This window comes from Pezoporus occidentalis, unplaced genomic scaffold, assembly GCF_034315485.1.
Source record: "Pezoporus occidentalis ecotype Australia unplaced genomic scaffold, CSIRO_AGI_Poc_V1 ctg194, whole genome shotgun sequence".
Classification (NCBI taxonomy): domain Eukaryota; kingdom Metazoa; phylum Chordata; class Aves; order Psittaciformes; family Psittacidae; genus Pezoporus; species Pezoporus occidentalis.
Genome location: NW_026913791.1, coordinates 798,694 through 817,414, shown reverse-complemented (window position 1 = coordinate 817,414; position 18,721 = coordinate 798,694). Strand labels below are relative to the sequence as shown.

General features: G+C 50.0%; 1 protein-coding gene across 16 annotated transcripts in view; it reads right to left on the bottom strand.

The window, feature by feature from the left end:
- SZT2 (SZT2 subunit of KICSTOR complex) overlaps positions 1 to 18,721 on the bottom strand; it is a 58,248-nt gene that overhangs the window by 24,778 nt on the left and 14,749 nt on the right. For 10 of the 16 annotated variants that reach the window (XR_009964493.1, XM_062617252.1, XM_062617254.1 and 7 more), the window contains 30 exons: positions 18,092 to 18,234; positions 17,362 to 17,514; positions 16,904 to 17,018; positions 14,165 to 14,370; positions 13,556 to 13,780; positions 13,067 to 13,145; positions 12,623 to 12,720; positions 12,216 to 12,384; positions 11,648 to 11,762; positions 10,365 to 10,490; positions 9,665 to 9,862; positions 9,466 to 9,578; positions 8,843 to 8,984; positions 8,148 to 8,312; positions 7,240 to 7,444; positions 6,910 to 7,022; positions 6,190 to 6,448; positions 4,633 to 4,798; positions 4,462 to 4,554; positions 4,197 to 4,278; positions 3,787 to 4,068; positions 3,311 to 3,449; positions 2,943 to 3,059; positions 2,752 to 2,815; positions 2,159 to 2,344; positions 1,750 to 2,088; positions 1,425 to 1,614; positions 944 to 1,018; positions 595 to 733; positions 240 to 360 (listed from right to left, as the gene is read on the bottom strand). Coding sequence is in view for 15 of the 16 variants with exons in the window: in XM_062617252.1 (XP_062473236.1) it covers positions 240 to 360; positions 595 to 733; positions 944 to 1,018; positions 1,425 to 1,614; positions 1,750 to 2,088; positions 2,159 to 2,344; positions 2,752 to 2,815; positions 2,943 to 3,059; positions 3,311 to 3,449; positions 3,787 to 4,068; positions 4,197 to 4,278; positions 4,462 to 4,554; positions 4,633 to 4,798; positions 6,190 to 6,448; positions 6,910 to 7,022; positions 7,240 to 7,444; positions 8,148 to 8,312; positions 8,843 to 8,984; positions 9,466 to 9,578; positions 9,665 to 9,862; positions 10,365 to 10,490; positions 11,648 to 11,762; positions 12,216 to 12,384; positions 12,623 to 12,720; positions 13,067 to 13,145; positions 13,556 to 13,780; positions 14,165 to 14,370; positions 16,904 to 17,018; positions 17,362 to 17,514; positions 18,092 to 18,234 (4,617 nt within the window). In the remaining variant the exon portion in view is untranslated. Of the gene's footprint in view, positions 1 to 239; positions 361 to 594; positions 734 to 943; positions 1,019 to 1,424; positions 1,615 to 1,749; positions 2,089 to 2,158; positions 2,345 to 2,751; positions 2,816 to 2,942; positions 3,060 to 3,310; positions 3,450 to 3,786; positions 4,069 to 4,196; positions 4,279 to 4,461; positions 4,555 to 4,632; positions 4,799 to 6,189; positions 6,449 to 6,909; positions 7,023 to 7,239; positions 7,445 to 8,147; positions 8,313 to 8,842; positions 8,985 to 9,465; positions 9,579 to 9,664; positions 9,863 to 10,364; positions 10,491 to 11,647; positions 11,763 to 12,215; positions 12,385 to 12,622; positions 12,721 to 13,066; positions 13,146 to 13,555; positions 13,781 to 14,164; positions 14,371 to 16,903; positions 17,019 to 17,361; positions 17,515 to 18,091; positions 18,235 to 18,721 lie in introns of those variants that run through there. The other 6 variants (XM_062617266.1, XM_062617256.1, XM_062617253.1 and 3 more) reach the window with 5 other exon arrangements.

Sequence of the window (18,721 nt, the reverse complement as noted above, 5' to 3'; positions counted from 1 at the left end):
AGAATGCAAAAAGATTGATTCTGTTGCTTGCACAGTCCACAGAAGGTAACAAGGAGAAGGGCTTAGGGCCAGACTGAGTCCCTTTTCCTGTGACCCCTAAGCTGAGACTCCACCAGCAAAAGTAGCTCCCCAGCCTCACCTCTGAGTTGGGCTCAGACCAGACAACCTCCAGGGGTCCTTTCTCATCTAAGCCATCTCATGACTAGCAGCCCTATCCCTCCCCTCTGCAGATCTATTACCTGATTGACGACCCTGCAGATTTCACTGATCTTCTTCACCACCACCTGGTTGAGACTCTGGCACTCCCCTGGCTGCTCCTCTTCCGTCTCTGCTGATGCTGCCTTCTCCACACTCAGGCTGCTTTACAGGGAAGGGGAGAAATGGGTCAGCAGAGCACCTGGAGAGTGCCTGTCCCTGTGTGCTGGGAACAGGAATGCAGTGGAGAAAGATGGCAGCTTTCCAGTTATGGAGCACCAGTGTAGTCCTGCAGCTCCCCACCCACACTGGGCAGGGAGGAGACCCTGTTCAGAGTTGAGTGAGTGGCAATAAGGTCCTGTACAGAGAAGCAGTGGCTGGAGAGGAGACCTTCCTTACCGTGTGTGGTAATAGACCTCTACTCGGTCCTGCTGGATTTTTATGATGAGCCAGAAATCCGGCATGAGGGGACACCTGGGTTCCTGGTCACTCATTAGTGCTTCCTCATACTCCGAGTCACTGCTTCCACCATCATAACCTGCAAAGTATCCTCACTTCAGTCCCAGGTTTGGCAAGCCAGCCTCCTCCCTGGTCATGGCAGGCTCTGGGAGATCAGAGCTACTCACAAGCCCTATCCTCAGGACTCAGAGGTCCCCAGCCTAGGCACTCTGTCCCCTCACACCCCTGCACTATGTCACTGCCAGTGCCTGGCTGCATGCTGTCAGTCACCCCATCCCAGCAGACTTACCCAGGTGGTCAGAGTCCATGCTGCCCTGGCTTGACACCAGGCTCTGCACACGACTGGGACGCTGCTTGCTGGAGCCTGCAAGAGAAGAGAAAAAGGGTCTGATTATGAAACCATCTGTTAAACTTCTTCACATACCCCATGTGCTGGAGAAGAATTACACCACAGGACAACCACGCAGTGCTGGCCACTGGGAGGTAGTGCTGGGGAATGGGGCTCTCACAGCCATTCCTGGAGTCACCAGGAACTTCATGTCATTGGGGATATTGGTGTAGCAGCACAGCCTAGTACCCTGGGTACTGGTAGGCAGTGAATTGCCAACACCCTGGCAAGGAAAACAGCAACAGTGCTGGGTACCAAATCTGGTGTTTAGGGACCAGAACAGGAATAGCTGTCATATTTTGTATGCCACAACTGGAACCGGGCTCTTCCCTTGAAAATTCCCAAGGCTGAGGTACATCCTGCCCACATTCGCAGCTCCTACCTTCCCTGCCCTGTGTTATGGAGTCAGCCAGGCTTGCTGCAGTTGGTGTCACCAACGGTGATTTCTCACTGTTGCCCTTTTCAGATGATGAGGATGGTAGTGACTGTATGGCTGTCTCTGGAGCTGCCTCCTCCAGGGAGTCATGGCCGGGTGCTCTGCTCTGCTCAAGGCTCAGTGCTTCTCCTGGGACCTGCACACAAATCAAGGTTGCAAAAAGGACCAGAAAAACAGGCACCAAAAAACTGGTTCCATCATCCTCCTGTTTCACCTTCTGTTACCAGTGTCCCACACCTTCCCACCAACAGACCACCTCAGTGTCCCTCACCTCATCCCGCATGTGGCTGTCCCCACCTACGGGGTTTCCTGTGTCTGGCACAATGCGTGTCTCACTCTCCGGCCATCCCCAGAGACCCTGGGCTTCTTCTGCAAGGGCACAGGTTGTGTGGTGTAGCTCAGAGCCCTCTGCCTCTGCTTCACTGCTCCCCTCTTGGCCTGCCTGGCCTAGGGTTGTTCTGGTGCCCCCTCCAGCTGGCTGCTGCAAGGAGGGTGTTCCTGAAGGGTTTGGGGCAGCCCGCCTAGAGTGCAGGCGGCTGATGGAGATGTAGTGGTAGTCACTGCCTTCTGCATTAAGCATGTAGCCTGGCACCACCATTCTTCTGAACTCCTGCAATACAACAAAGAATAAGCATCCTGCTAGCTAAGTATATGAAGCTGCTTCAGGATTTTTTCTTTACCTCCTTGAACTTCTCCAGAGAGTGCTCAGGTCCAAAGACAAACTGGAGTAGCACCACCTCACTGTGGCAGCTGGGCCGCCCCTTGGAGTTGTAGATGTGGGTGGCCACCCGGTGCAGGATGGAGGTGCTGATGACCTGTGAGTGGCGCAGCGCAGACACAATCTCATCGTCCAGGAGCCAGCGAATCTGAGCAGAGCAAGGATGCAGAGCAAGACCTACATGACCTGCATTTGCAAGGCTGCCCCAGTTCTGATCCAAGTCACAACACCCGAGGGCAACCCCTCTCATTACTTACATCCCTCATGTCCTTCTGAACGTACCTAAGAAGAGGACCTTGGAAGAGAGCTCTGCCTGTCCCACCCAAACTGCAGTAAGAATTTGGGGAGTACAAGGCCAATAGCCTGTGTAATACCAGCAAGGTCAGATAGTTGATAGACGTTGTAGCTTAGAACAGGCTAGGAAGTGTGAAACAGCTAGGAAGTGTGATACCAGCAAGGTCAGATAGTTGATAGAGGTTATAGCTTAGAACAGGCTAGGAAGTGTGAAACAGCCACACTGTTCCAGCTGGAAGAAGTAAGGCAAGAGTGGCTTACCTCATTCATAGTGGCTTCAATAGCCTGCCTGTGCACTCCAGGGAGGTTGGAAAGCGCAGGGTGCCTAGGAAAAAGGAGGAACAAAAAAATCAACCAGTCATTCTCACTCAAGCAGCCATCACAGCTCAGCTCCTAGGCAGCAAAAGGAACCCATGAGGGGCTTGCTACACCTGCAATCTGCAATGCCATACCTTTCATCTCCTGTGGATGGGAGCCGTTCCAAGTTGTGCATGATATCCTCATCTGAGCGGAAAGAGGATGGCTGCCCTGGAGATCGTGTAAAGGACACGCTGCTCTCTGAAGTGCATCTGTCACAGGAGGGGAGAGCAGGCTGAGCTCCAGCTTTTGAGCCAGAGAGGATAAACAGACACAAGCTCCAGAGAGGAGAAAAGGGATCTCTAGACAAGATGAGCCTATCTTGTGAAAAATCTTAGTTTTCTTAGGGCTGTGGCAAGCTCAGTGAGAAGGACAATCCTGAGTCTCAGAACATGAAGAGAAGCCAAGACTGGCTGGCAGGGAAGGGGAGGCAGAGGGTGGGTGAGTGACTCTTTCCATCTACCTGTTGTGAATAATGTCTGCATTTACAACTTCTATCTCTAGGGGCAGCGTCAGCACGAAGATGTCCAGGGTCACACAGAGGTCCCCCAAGTCAATGGTGTTCAAGCCCTGGCAGCTTTCCAGGCAGCCCAGAACTTCCCCTGAGGAGAGATCACAGATCAAGCAACAAACAGTTCTGCTTACATATACACACAGCCTGGTAGCAAGAGGTAGCTGTCCCACACGCTTGGACAAGCTCAAGAAGGCCACCATTCTCCATGATCCTTTCAACCTTCCAGGACCAATCCCACAGCAAGTGGGAGACATGGTGAAAAAGCCTTTGTCTGGTGCTGGGAGACCTGGGCTCTGTACAGTGAAGGCTGGTCCAGAGAGACCGCTGTTTAGGACACAGCATGATTGTTCCAAGGGCCGCACACCCAAAAGGGACCTGACAGATGCCCTACTGCCCTTGAGCCTCACAGCAAGGCTTGCTCTTACCTAGACAAGTTGGCAGGGACTGCACAGGCATGGAGCTGTGCTGGCTACGCAGCTTCACTGAGCAGGTAAGGTGCACAAAAAGTGGGGGCATCTCCTGCTCCAGGAACTCCTGCTCATTGAGCGAATCCCCTCCCAGGACGCTGAAGGAGTCATCATCCTGATTCACTGTGTTGGAGTCTGACATGGAATCCGTATCTGGGAACTCGTGCTCCAGCTTCTCACGGTACTCCACCTCCAGCTCTGGGTCACTCTCAGTAGCAATGCAGCACCCAGACACAGCTCCTGTTGACAAGAGATTTCCCTGTTAGGAAGTCAGGCCCACATCTCCAGAGACAGCCAAGCTCTGAAAGGCATCACCACAGTGATACTACACACAGTTTCTTCTCCAGGACAGAGCTAGCAATCTTTACCTTCTTCAGCTGCCAATTCTGGCTCTGATCCCTCCATGTCCTCACTGCCTTTCCTGTCTGCCTGATCCCGAGGTGCCTCTTCCTGAGACAGAGAGAGGAAGGGCAGATACTACAGCCATGCCAGGCAGTGAAGCAGGCTGTTGATGGGCCCCCAAGGGGCTCATTCTACCCATGGGTCTGCCAGTCCCAAATCCAAATCTGAAACCAAGCAAAGCTACTTCCCTTCACAAGGACTAGGTGCCTGCCAAAGCAATACCATACCTACCTCTTTCTTGGCTGATGGTGGGCAATAGAAGAAATAGTGAGGATTTGATGGCACTGGCTTGAAATGTAAACTTCCAATTTCCAGGAATTTTTCCTAAAAGAGAAATCCCAACTGTGAAGCAGATATTCCGCTCTACCCTGCAGGAGCAATCTGAGCTTCCACATTCCTCACCTGGATTATTTTATGTAGGTCAGGGTGAGCCTGGCAGGGCTGCCCAATTTCCAGTAGTGAGAGGGGAAACTCTGAGCAGCAGCTGGTGCCCACAGTACTCTTTGGCTCTTCTGTGGGGCTAGCAATGTTATGGGAGTCCTGCTCACTGTAGTCCTCCATTTCCGCACTGGCAGGTTTGTGGACAGGTCAGACAGGTACGTCAAAAACAAAGAGTAGTTACATGTATTATGTACCCTGCCTGCATCCCACCTCACAGCTTCCCACACCTCACTGGTGTAAACATGTAAACATGATATGACTTACACAGCCACCACCTCTACAGCCCCAGAAAGCCTCCTGCTACTCACTAACACAGATAAGCACTTGGGCTGTCTGAAGCCAGGCCAGAAGTAGGTTAACCATGCTGATCCCACTGCCAGGTATGCTACACACCCTTCCTGGGAAAGAGACACACGTGGCTGAGTATAGTGACAGGCCTGGAGCAATCTGAATTACCGACACCCAGTCCAGGGCATGTCACAGCAAACACCACCATGCCAGTACCCCTAGTGTCTTGGCAGCACAGAGCAGAGTACAAAGCTCAGGCCCACACTCATTTAACAGCTCCATGACAGAATCAGTCCCTAAAACTCAGAAAAAGCAATCTGGGGAGTGGGATGTTGTTTGGTCAAAGTGCTCCCCAGTACTTTGAATTAGTAATACAGATGACAGATATGGGTGCAATGTGTCACAAGCTGTAAATCCTTCAGTAAAGATAACACAATATGCATTGGGATAGGTGATCCATAATACCTTACAAACACAGAAAAGTTCCCACAGTTTCTTTTTTGGGAAAGTAGCACTTGAGGAAAGCATCTGACTTTCCAAACACTAAATGTTCTTCAAAACCACAGCCTCATCTCGATGATTTACAGTACGAGAAGAAACAGAATTTGGGATTCCCAACAAATTCACATAAAAGAACTGAGAATAGTCAAGCACAGAGGACAAAGGACCTGAAAAAGGTGGGTTTTTTTGACAGACACTAAGGTACTACAGAGTATATTTTCCCCTCTTTAAGTTTCCAGAGGCAATACAAACCTTACAAATACCCTAAGGAACAGGACAGAAGTTTAGCATCAAACGTATTCCAATTCTGCCTTGATATTTCTCTTGTGACTTTTTTTTTCAGTTTCAATTAATAAAATAAACCCAAACCACTCTGTGCATTAGAGAAAGGTAACCAGCCTGCCATTTTCTCCAGAGGCAATAGCAACCTCAAATGAGTCTGAGAAACAAGTCTGAGAGTTACTTGCAGACAAACTGGCTTCCAGCTCAAGCCAGATAGGACAATGAGCTAAGACTGGAAGAGAAAGCAAAAGGATGGATGTCACGAGAGATTATAAAAAGAGAGATCCTGCTGGGCATCATAACAGGTGGTTATCCCACTGGAAATATTTCTTACATGTTAGACCCTACCCTACAACATTCCTTCTAGCAGGCAGCAGTAGATGCTTGAAGAAAGATCTGCCTGGGCCCAAAGCTAAGAACAGAAGCAAAACCAAGATGGGCCCCTACCTTGATTCAGAGACCAAGACGCCTCTCTCCCTAGAGCTCTGTTCCTCTTCTTGCTCTACGCTACCCACTTGGAAGCTGGCTGTCTTGGTGTGCGTATGGAAATGCTGGTGACTCTCTCGGAATGAGCGGACATGGCTGCACACCGTCAGCAGGAAGTTGGTGATATCAATCTCTTGAAGCAGCTCTTCACAGTAGTCCATGGCTGTAAGTAGGTCCTGCGAGCTGATGCTATGAGACTGCTGAAGGCTCTTGAACAGCCCTACAGATCAAACAAAGAGCTTCAATGCTCCACCATAAGGATGCACCATGGGACTCAGGCAACAGCCACATATGATTTTCACCAAGTCCCAATACAGAGCTGTAGTTTGTGCCGGTGCTGGCAAGCAAGGCTCAGCCAGGATGCCTAATGCAGCACGTTAACCTGAGTTTGTGCTGCATCAGAGCACCCCAGGCATCTGCCACCCTGAAGGTGTGAGGAAAACCTCAAGGAAGGGACGTCCCCTCACAGCACCCCACATGTCCAGGAACAGCCTATGCAAGACCTACAGGGAATGTGCAGAAGTGTCTTTAAATCCCTCCTGGTGGGACAGCAGTCCCACAGCTCCTCCTTTTGCTTAGTGTAAGATCACAAGAAAAACAAGACATTGCTTTCTTAAAAGAAGATCCAGGGTCTAGCCCCTGCCCCAAACCCTCCTCAGCTCCCATTGCACTGCTCCTCACCTTTCACATAGCACTGGTGGGAGTGCTCCTGCAGCAGCGTGCAGTAACTCACTAACTCCTTATGCTTGTGGTCCAGCCAAGCAGTAGCAGGAGGACGTTCCAGAGACTGGGACCTGGAAAAGAGGAACCACAGCCTTCAGCTCCAGTGAAGCATATTTTAGACTATAAATAGCTCTGGCACCAATAAAGCAGGGCTGTAGGGCACGCACAAAGCAATGGCTGCTGTTAGGCAGAGAGGCCAAGCCAAGAGAATAAAGTCAGGGCTAGAGCCAGCCTCATGTCAAGGAAGCTCCTGTTTCCTGTCTAGGAATCAAGTATGGTTGGTATTACCTGAAAAAGATGTCCCGAGGAGGACGATGTGCCCGTGGGCTGACAAGCTGCTCTCTTAACAACTCCAAAGAGCAGCTGTAGATGTAAATGGGGCAGCGAAATCGGCGGCATTCACCTAGCTCAGACTGCGAGTTCTGGTGGCAGAAGGAGATATGCACATCTCTGCGAGAGGAGCCACCTTGCTCTCCAGGATCACGACTCACTTCTGCAAAAGAAACAATTCTGAGATAAAGGCCTTTGATGGGATCCTCATTCCTGCTGAGATGTCACAGCCCTCACAGCAGCACCACAGGCATTTGTTTTACACTCAAACCTCAGGGGTTATTCTCCTCACCCAGCACCCAACCACTCGACCCAGCCCTTTGGCCACTCTGATCCTCTGTTTGGGCAGCCATGACTGTTCACCACAGCCACCACCACTTTCTGCAGCAGCACAAGCCCTCACCCTCACTGCAGGCCTGGCTGACTGCACTAGGGGCTGTGCAATCAAATCCCATATACCTTTAGACCTGTGCCCCCCTCCCTAGGATAATGTGTTGCTTGTAGTGCCAGTCTGGATCATGACACAAGAGTCATTGACTTTCCAGTGCAGCCCAGTACTGCCATTCCTAGGAGTTTCTATTTGCCCGCAACCTCCTTGCCCAGCAGGAGATGGCCTTGGGCCATGGGCATTCAGCTCACATTATACCCCCTCACCACCACCCCCCTCCTCCCCCCTCCCAAACATCATGAAAGCTGATTGAGACTTCACTGTGACCCCTGCCCTGACTCTGACACTGCTGACTGCACAGCAGATGCTGACAGGCTGCAGCAGCCTGCTATTCTTCCTACCTCAATCTGTTCAACAATGTGCTCAGGAATAGCAAGGATACTGATACTTTAGCAAGGTGCTATCCTGAGGGTGGTACCGTGGGCTGGTGTTATGCTGAGGGTAGGTAATGGCACTGCAGCATCCCTTTCTTCAGCCTCATCCTTGACTTGCTCTGCACAGACAGGTCCCAGGGTTTCCTCCCCAGACTGACTCTCATCTTTTGGAGGTTTGTCTAATCCGCAAGCCATCAGCTTCTGTACATCTGGAAGAAAACAAACTAAAATCACTCTCTGTCCAGTGAGAACAGTTTAACCCTTCTACATTCCCAAGAGGACAAATGTCCCTGCTACCTCTATGTGTATCAGCAGCTCCAGAGCATACTTCCAGCAAAGCCTAGCAGCCTTCACCAGCAGCTTAGTGGAAGCCAGACCAGTGCCAATGCCCAGAAGCAGGGACTCTCCCAGACCATTCCACGAGCAGTCTCCTTACTCTATTCATTAACAGCCCTACTAGGAAAATTACCCAATGGCTGCAGCTAGCAAACAACTCAAAGCGACATCCCCCTGCCCTGGTGCATCCCCTGTGGGCAGCACCATGTCCAAGGAGAGAAGAGCACTGCATGCAGCACTTGGCACTACTCTATTATTGTTCATATAGTGCAAAAAGACTGGGTCTAGACTCTGCTGCTCAATAATCTGTCCATCCTACCAGAGCTGATTCTGCTTTTGCTCTCTTCCTGAGGAGGCACTGAAGACTGCTCCTCCTCTCACTCCACACAGCAGACAGGCTCACCTGAGAAGGTGGCTGGCAGGAAGGTGAGGAAGACGTGCTGCATGTTGACCAGCTTGGCATAACATCGCCACTGTGGGGGAAAGGGCCCCATTGCGTCACTCAGGGTCACGTCATCCTCAGGCAGGTCTGTGTTGCCGAGGCTCTGATGAAAGAGCAGAAGCTGGATAAACTCATAGCACAGGCTTACCCTGAGGCACGTAGAAACACACAGAGCAGGTTTCTCCATGACTGCTATCTGGCACAGGACAGAAATCACCCAGGCCACCCCCTGCACCGTTCTGAGAGCAGCCTGGCTCCAGGAAACACAGCACACAGTCAAGAGATGCTTAGCTAGCTTTGCTGGAGCCAGTTCTGACCTGTAAGCCCATGGTTTCTGAGCAACCTGCAGCACAGCACCAGTGCTGCTCTAACAGGCTAGGCCCACCGTGACCGCAACTATCCAAACATCTACGAGATTCCTCCTTGACTTCAGCAGCAGGCTACAGCTCAAACTGCTGCCAGGCCCAAGTCAAACAACAGCCTTTCAATCTGTTCTCAACCCTTCCACTAACTCTCCTGCTCTTCAACAGCTGCTGCCTTGCCTTCAGAGGAGGCTCAGGAGAGGGAGAGCAGCATAGTAGTACCTGCAGAGTACTTGTGGAGCCAGTCATATCTCTGGTACCATTGCTGCCAACAAGATGATAGGATGCAGAAGCATCCTGCTGCTCCAGGGTTCCAGAGGCTTTCAGGCTTTCTTCTGAAATGGAGCATAGAGAAAACAACCTGAGAAACACCAGTGGAGGAAAAGGGCTGAGAAAGCAAGGCCATGCTCCTGGCCCTTACCTCTGATCACAGGGAGTGTGAAGGGGGGTTGATGACCATCACGATCTCGTTGCAGAACCTGCTCCATGAAAGTCACATGATCAGCATCAGCCATGGGGATCTCCCGGTCACTGAGGTCATGCTGCAGGCAGCCATGGAAGAGGTTTAGTAGCATTTCATTGGGCACAAACGAAGAGTCCTTGGTCATCTCCTCATTCTCTGCTCCAAAACAGAACCATGTTCAGCAACAGCATCTCCCCAGCCACCACCTGCCCAGGCTCCCAGCAGACAGCTCTTTACAAAGTGGCACTTTCACACAGCCGGGAGTTTCCCCCACACCTCTGCAAGGCTGACTTGGAGGGTGTTGAGGAAGCCCTGGAGTTCCAGCTTCATCATCACTAGCTACCTTGCACTGACTCACCCTGCCACTTGTAACTGTTCTGGAGATGTCTGGGGCTCCAGACAAGAAGCCACCACCACAGAGCAACAGTCTAAGTTTAATGCTCTCGAAAGAAACTTTTCCAAAACTATCACCCCAAGGCAGACAGCAATATTCCTGGACAGCTCTGGGGTTGCAGAGATGGGGAGAACAGCACTGAGCTACTGCAAGAGGCATGGCAGCTCTCACATGCCTGCTACCCAGGAAGACAAGCACACAAAGCAGGCTGCTCATAGCCATGGAGAGAGAACGGGAAGACGAATGTGGTGAGGAAGTACCTACCTTTTGTCAGCATCAGGAAGAACATTTCAACCTGCTGGCACCTGGGCAACAGCTTCATGAGGTTGAACTGGAATGGGATCTCATGCACTCGAAAACCAGCCCCCATGTCTGGATCTGCAACAAGAGCTGGGAATGTAACATGCCAGTGGACACCACATAGCTCTGTCTCCCAGGCCACCTCCAAATGAGAGGTACCAGTCCTAAATGCAGTGCAGTCAGCACAAGTGAAGGTACACATTAACACCACCCCAACTCCCTCTGCTCAGGAGGGCAAAGGAATACAAATAATGAAAGTGGGTGAAAAGCAAAGCCTGATGGAGGCTGCAGCAGGTTGTGAACTACCTACAGTGAGGTACCTCACTGTAAGAGTCCCCTGGGCTTATTTCCACCTTCATACAAGAACAGACAGGGAGACACTCTAAGACTTTACACAGTTTGAGCATGGAGCTGCCAGAGGACAGAACCAGAATATCAGTGTTGCAGGTAACATGGCTAGGAGAGCAATGATCACCCTGGGAGCCAGAGGCAGCCTGAATTACCAGCACAGTCAGGGACAAGGATGCCCCTGCTTTGGGGGAGATTTTCCATCTGACAGGCTCTGCACATCCCTGCAGGCATCTCCTGTCTTTTTCCTCGGGAAAGAGTCTCTGCTGTCCAGGCTCTGAGCGTTCCTGGACCTCTCGCACAGGGTCAGTGATATGACCCAATATGGTTCCCTCAGGCCCTGCCCTCAGTTTCTGGGTTGATCCTGACTCTCAAACCCACCCAGTATCTGCTGTGTTACTCGCTGCAAGGCAAGCAAACGAAAGAGCTAGGATGAGCTGAATTAGTGACAAGAAAGCAAAAATAGTGAGGTTCTTCAAGAGGTTGCTTGACAGGGGTGAACCTCTCACATACTCTTGGACGTCTCAGTGAACTATGTTAATCATGTCAGATCAGATGCTTCCATCTGCTCCAGAAGTCAGCCCCTCTCACACAATTACAGAACTACTGAGGTTGGAAAGGACCTCTGCAGGTCATCTGGTCCAACCTTTCTACTCATTCAGGGTCACCCCTCCAGCCTTGGCACAAAGTCTCAGTGCTATTTTGGCCTTCCAAAAATGAGGCCATTTCTCTGGCAGCTGAGCACAAGTGCAACAGTGACCCACAGCCATCAAACTCTAGAAAGTTGTGGTCAAAATACCTGTTCCACTTTCCAGAAAACTCTAATGGATCCCAAGACACTCAGAGGCTAGCTGCTTCTTCCTCCATCAAACCTGCTAGGACATACATGCTGGACTCACCTTCGGTAGCTTTGGTCTCTGAAGGAGGGCAGACCCATTCCTTGTTCTGGCACAACTGGCTGATGTACTCGAAGGTCAGCATGGTGGCAATGCACGCAAGGTCCCGGGGATAGAGCTGCAATAAGCAGTCAAGGCTCAGCTGTATGAAGCAGAATTATTACCCCGAAATGCAGGAGAAAACAGTCTAAAAGCAAGGAGAGGAGGCACTCATAATCCCATCGCCTGACTTGCCCTGTCTCATAGTTCCCTCCTTCTCCACCAGCCCTTTAGCCTCTCTTTTGCCTTGTTCGGGAAGTGCACTGGCAGTGCTGTCTGCAATCCCAGCTTTGGTTCAGCTTGCTTCCTCCAATGGAACTGGCTTTTGACAAAGTAATCTGTATGCTCCCACCTACCCCAGAGCAGCACTACATCTACAGCCTTGCAATGCAGAAACCTTTTCTGACCAGTAGGCCAATTTTGTTAACAGCATTCTCATCTCTTTTGGCTCTCAATAACTGGCCTGCAGTGTTGCAATGCACTTGCAATATACCACAAAAGGGTCCATGCCCCTACCCCTTCAGAGACTCACCGCTTTAGGTATTTTCTGGTAAGGCAAGCCATTGAGGTGCTTCCAGTTCTCAGCAGTACTGTGGACATGGCCACTCTGTGGCTCTACCCAGCACTCAGTGACCAGGTTCAGTTCTGTGTCCACCTCAATGGCCTCTACCTCTGTATCATTGTCATCATCTGTGGAAAAGCTGGAGGAAAGACATAAGGCAAGTCCTGCAAGATGGCATAGAGCCAGCAGCCCACTGTAGCTCCTCTCAGAGCTGTGAGATCAGCCACACAAACCCTGGGCTTGCAGGGAAAGCCCCAGCTAACTGGTAATCAACCCATGATGGCTTGTTGTTTGTACTCCCACACTGCTCGCAAAGGGCAAGTCTGAAGCCATGACTCCACTGGCAACCCTCCCTGGGAGAAGGGCAACAACCTCACCTGTCCTTGGTGGAGGTGGAGTGGGGTGGGAAGAGGATGTACTGGACAACACAGGTGTGCTTCTCCCTGCCACTGCTGCTCTCGCTTGTGCCATCGATCTGGAGGGGAGACACTGCATCAGCCTGGCCAGCAGCAACAGTCTACATGTACCCAGTGCTCCCTTGCACAACACAGCCTACCACCCAGCTCCACTAGCAGCAGTCTCAGCCCCAAGAACCTCTCCAGCACAGCGTGGCCCTACCAGCAAAGCAGCTCTTTAACTGCAGATGAAGATAGGAAAATGCCCAACCCACAAGCTGCTTTACTTCAGGGGAGGAGGCAGGTCTCCCTGCACATGTCAAGGGTGTGTGCTAGAAGTGGATGGTAAACCCCATCACAGGAAGGTGAATCCACCTCAGAAGAAGCAATGAAGGACTATGTCCACACTACAGCACCCAGGCTCACCTGTATGGGCAGCTCCAGCACCATGTTGATAATTCCATCCCCACTGGATGCAAAGTGGAAACCCTCCGACAGACGAACCCTGGCAACAGAGACATGGAAGGCTTCTCTACCCATACTGCAAGCTTAAAATGCAGGAATGACTGTACCCTTCACCCGATAACACCTTCCTTTCCAAGACAGGGAGCTATACAGAGAATGGGGAGATGCAAGTCTTTGCACAGGACAGCCTGTGGGAAGACCAGCATACTCCAGACACAGTAACACCTCTTGCCCTTTTGTATGATTTCCAGGACCCTCCTTTTTCTCAACTTTGGCTGCAGAACTGCGTAAAGCAGTGGCCCAAGTAGCTCTAGAAGCTGTGTACAGGACCAAAACCCTCTGCATGGCAGATTCAACTGTTACCTATAGTAATGCTTCAGATTCACCCTGCTTTCTCTGCATCCCCAGGATCAGCTGGAGAAAGCACCCCCATTCAGGTGTGCAACTTACTCTGTGAGTGTAGAAAGGAGCTGGGCTACAGCAGTGATGGGCACAGCTGGTGCCAGCCCTGACTGGACACTCCAGATCCAACGCTGGTGATAGAAGTAGCGGGACAGTGAGGCCAGGGTGGAAGAGGCAGTACGATTTGCTACCATAGTGAGCGGGCCAGACACCGGGGGATGCTCCAGATTGAGAATGAATGGGGCTCGATAGTCAGAAGGCAGCTTCTCATACCTAGGAGAGGGTAGAAGTGTGGTTCACCAGGGTGGAAAGAAGGCTCTGCTCAGGGCCAGAGCTCTCTAGATTTACAGCCCACTTGCTGGGCCTAGGACATAGCCCTGCAGCAGCAGAACATGACTAGCCCAGCACAGGATCCTGCTCAGACAGCAGTAACTGAACTTACTTTTGCATCATATTAGTTAGGAGTAACAAATCTGCCTGTCACAGCCCTCCCAGAACAGAGCTGCCATTCCCAGCCACGCAACCCAAACCCACCCCAACAAGCACCAGATTCATGGCACTCTCATCTTGCAATTGGCAGCACCAGGCACAGACCCTCCTCTCTTCCACTTCCCAGGGCAAGGAGGCTGTGCTGATGGCCTGCATCTCCATCACTACCTGATGAGTAGCTTCTCCAAAGGTTTGTGAAGCACAACAAGGCAGGGTCTGTCTGAGAGGGCTGACTGGGCCCCAGCCACTGGTGGAGACTTGGAGGGAGAACTACTGCCAAATGTTTTCCTCTTTGCTTTTGGAGTTGCCTCCTTGCTCTGGACCCTGTGGGGAAAGCGCAGCTGCAAGATTCGGTCCCGTAACTCCTCCACTATCTGTCATGGCAAAAGCAAAAAAGTAAACGTGACCACCTTTGTCTGGAGACAAAAGATAGTCAAAATAAGCTTCCAGAACAATAGCCTGGCTAGAAGGAAGAAAACACTCCTTAAATGTACAGATAGGTACACGTTAAAGGTCATTAACCTTCTGAGGCACCAGCAAGACCAAGATCAAGACAATACAAGGCTCTTGGGTCATTAGGCCATTTTAACAACTACAGATATTTTGAAAAGCAAAGGAAAGGACCATAAAACCCTCAAAGATCATTTCAAGGCTGAAGAAGTTGCCTTCTATAACTCTGATGAAAAACAAATTAACTGCATGCCAGCTCCTCCACAGAAGCAGTCCGAGTAGCCACCCTCATTCCTCCCCACCTCCTCAAGAGCCTTCAGTAAATGTAAACTAGTGCATGTAAGACAGAGCCAGACTGTTCCCACTGCTGATGCATTCCCCCACTATCACATTCATGTGTTAAATCTTTATGGTAAAAGGTTTCAAGGGCTTAGGTTATTTTTTAGGTTAATATTTTCCAAGATACTTTCAAAATGACTTCCAAATTACTCTTTTTAGCTTCTAGCAGCTCTGGATATGGTTCTGCTAGTTTCTTTTGATGATCTTTGTTCAACTCGTTTTAATTTCCATTACCATTGTCGGCAAACAGTAGAACAGCAGCTCTCCATCTCCCTTCTCAACACTATTTCAGCAACTTTTCCCATCATTATTATACCTTTTTCAAGGAAAGGAGTGTCCCCAGGCCAAAATATTAAGCAGAGCTCTTTTCTGCACCACAATGCCACTTGGGTTCCGTTTGCAGTTTCATACCAATAACAGAATCACTGCTGGGTGTTAAAGCTCCAAAATCCAAGGTGCACTGTTCTGCAGTTATCAATACTGGCTTCCAGCTCCCATGATGCTCCTTAGGCGTCCACAAAGCACACAGGTTGTAAGGACAAAGAAAAAACAAATAGCTTTGTGCCACCTGCAGATTTTCCCAGCCCACTACCTCTTACCTTTCCACAGATGAGTTCCCAAACCTCTGACTAGTAAAAAGACTGGGGAAAACACAAACAACTTCTGCATTGATGAGAGCACAGCACTTTTTCCACAATTTCCTTGATTTGTTCCCCAAGACAGTTTCTGACACCCTGTCCCTACTTTAGCTCTACAGTGCACTACGGAGTCTCACTAAAAGCCTTCTGAAAGTCAGACTGTACTAGGTGCTCTCCCTCACTTAAACACTGGAAATTTGAATAGCACAACCCAAAAACCCCTTCCGCTTAAAAAAGGAGGGCTGAGTTCCGATGCCACCCTCTACACTGGGAAGTAGCTCATCAGCCCTAGGCAGGCAAAAAAATAAGTAAAATAAGAAAAAGGTGCGCACTATACAATTTATGATCTACATACAGCTCCTGCTGCAATGATCTGGAGCTTGCCCAGAGCCCTGTCTTACACCTTCTTCATGAGACAGGTATTAGCTTACACCGGCCAGAGGAAACTCCTTCAAAAAATCTGTCACTTGGCATTACCAGCCCACATGTTGGCCCAGCAACCAGTGCCCAAATCCTGGATCCCCTAAAGACATGAAATTGCAGATCCTCCAGTGTCAGAGCATTTAGTGTTACCTGGGTTCATTATGTCAAAATGAAATGGTCCTTCCCATGTTTATCACCTTCTCCTCAGACTAATCTAACACTAAAGCTAAGTGAGGCATACCAAAGATTTCTTTCATGAAGACAAAAGATCAAGGTTTAATGATAAACCTCTTGTTGATAACAAAAGGTTCACGCAGCTTAATAGCAGGATATCTTTCCCATAGTTACTGATTTACCCAGGAACACTTAGATCTGTCTCAGCCATCAGAGCTAGAGAAACAGTTCATGCAGTCACCCCTGCCTAAGGCAGCCCATTTCTTTTGACACAAAAAGGTTATTAAAAGTCTATCTAGCAGACTTGCACCTCTTTAAAACATCTGGGTATCACATTTTTTCTCTCCCTGTACTGCTCAGGGAGAGCAAAAAATGTACAGCAAGGCATCGTTCACATTTTCATTCTAATTCCTCCTTGCCCCAGTGATACAACATATATATGCAATTCACCACCTACTGAAGCAAGATAGCTAGAGTACATGTAGTACATCCATTACAGAGGTCTTCATAGAGCAGTCAGACAAGTACTGCTGCTCCTGACAGGCTGTATTGATTGTGCTTTGGTCACAAGGATAGACTAGATAACCTTTGAGTCATTTCAAGCCCCACAGTTGAATTAAGCAGTGGGAAAAACATTCATGTGACCAGGTATTTTATTGATCTTCGAGTCTCTGGGTTTAAATCTTCCAGAGACTCAACACAGAAAGCTTTGTCCAAACTGTCCCTTTCTGTTACAGTAAATTCACACCCATCTAAGCCTTAACATAGCAGTTGCTTATTAGAGGACACCTGCCTATAGTATCACCTGTGATCTACCCACCATTTTCTCATGCAGAACTTCTTGCTCTGCTCCTACCCCAGGAAGCAGCCAGCCAGCTCTCACCTTGTTCCTGGCCTGTGCAGGTGTGCCAATTGGGAACCCCAGCCGGAGAACCATGCAGGGAGCTTTGGAGATGATCCGCACCACATAAAACGAGGAAGGAGTGGGATCCTCAGAGCTAGGGAGGAGGGATTAAGACAGGGCTGAAATAGCATGGATCTAGCTGTTGTGTCAGACCAAGTGGAGGCCTGCTTCACAGAGCCTATGAACCCACAAAACTTGGCAGCAACATATGCTGGTTTTAGCTGAAACCTCCCAGATGGCTTCCCTCTCCCTCTGAGCTGTGCCTGGAACACAATGGCAGCAGTTCAGAATACGCAGGGTTTCACATCCCCTTGTCTTGCTCTTATCCTCTCCTCTAGACATCTGCTTCTGGCCCATCACAACATACTGGTCTAACTGGATCTTTGGCCTGGCCACATGCCCAATTCCCCACACAGGGCTGCTTCAGAGCCACTCACCCATGGATCAGTTTGACGTAGGAGTAGCCCTCCACCAGCACGAAGCTGCTCCAGTCCCGCAGCAGGGAGGTGAGTGCTGAGTGAGAGATGCGGCACTGGATGGTGCTGTAGCGGCCGTTGTTGCCCGGTGTGTGCAAGTGCTTGGGCACAGGCCTGCAGGATGTGGCAGAAAGTCATTTTAGAACCACAGCTTCTCTTCCCCCAAAGCCCAGAGATTTCACTACATACTTGTTGCTCCACAACAGCCAACACCCAAGCATCTCCCCTGCCTATGCCTGTTAGCGAGGGCCACACTCCCTGAGTGCACAGGGACCTGGATTATTCCTAGCTCCCTGCATGCAATTTATGGCTATTATTCACATAACTCTGCAATTAGGACCAGCCTCAGGAAAACAATGCTTTTGGGAAAGATGTCTTCCAAGAGCAAACAAAACCAGGGATAGCTTAAACTGGATGGTCCACACCCCCTGCAATCAGGAAACCCAAACCCAAGAGAGACTTGAGAAACAATCTATGCTCCTGAGAACAGGCCCCATTTCGACAAAGATGACTTCCCAGCCCTCAGTCCCTCTCAGATAAATGAGCCATCACTAAGCATCAGGTCCCACTAGCAAGGCCCTTCTCTTGACCACAGGCACCTGTAAGACAGCTGCAACCCTGCAGCTCAGCTGAACTGGACACCCTGCTTTCCCATGCTGGCCCACACTGCTAACCTACATCAGATACATACGTGTCATGCTCCAGAAGGAGGACTATACGATGCATGTGCAGCCACCTCTGCCAGAAATTGGCATCCATGGAAAGGATAGGCTTCCAGTAAGAGGCAAACTGGGAATGGCTGGAGTCAGACCCACTGTGCTGCAGTGACAGCACCTGAGAAAACGACAGAGCAATATGCAGCAAGTGGCTGACCTGTGTGGGCCTAGAAGACTAGCCACATCCCTTGCTTTCGGTAGCTGCCTCTCAGCAGAGAAAGAAAGTGCATTCACACTGAAACAGGCAGTAGGATGTAAGCAAAAATAAATTAGGCTCCTGAAATGTCAAGTTAATTAAGAATCTAACTACTTAGCATCATGTAAATCAACCATGGAAAAGACAGCATATGTAATGGTGCGCTTTCTGATTAAGAGAGGGATATATGGCTTGTGTTAGCAGAGCAATTAAACACCGAGATAACTCATCTGAGAATGCTCATGCAAATAGGGTACCAGCAATGGGTGGCATTGGGCAACTCTAACAGGTTTGTATGGTAACACTGCGATCCCACCACGTATAGCAACTCTGCTGACACAGAAATAAAGTGGTGGTCAGCCATAAGATACGATGCTCCAGATATACTGTGGGATCCATAACTATATAG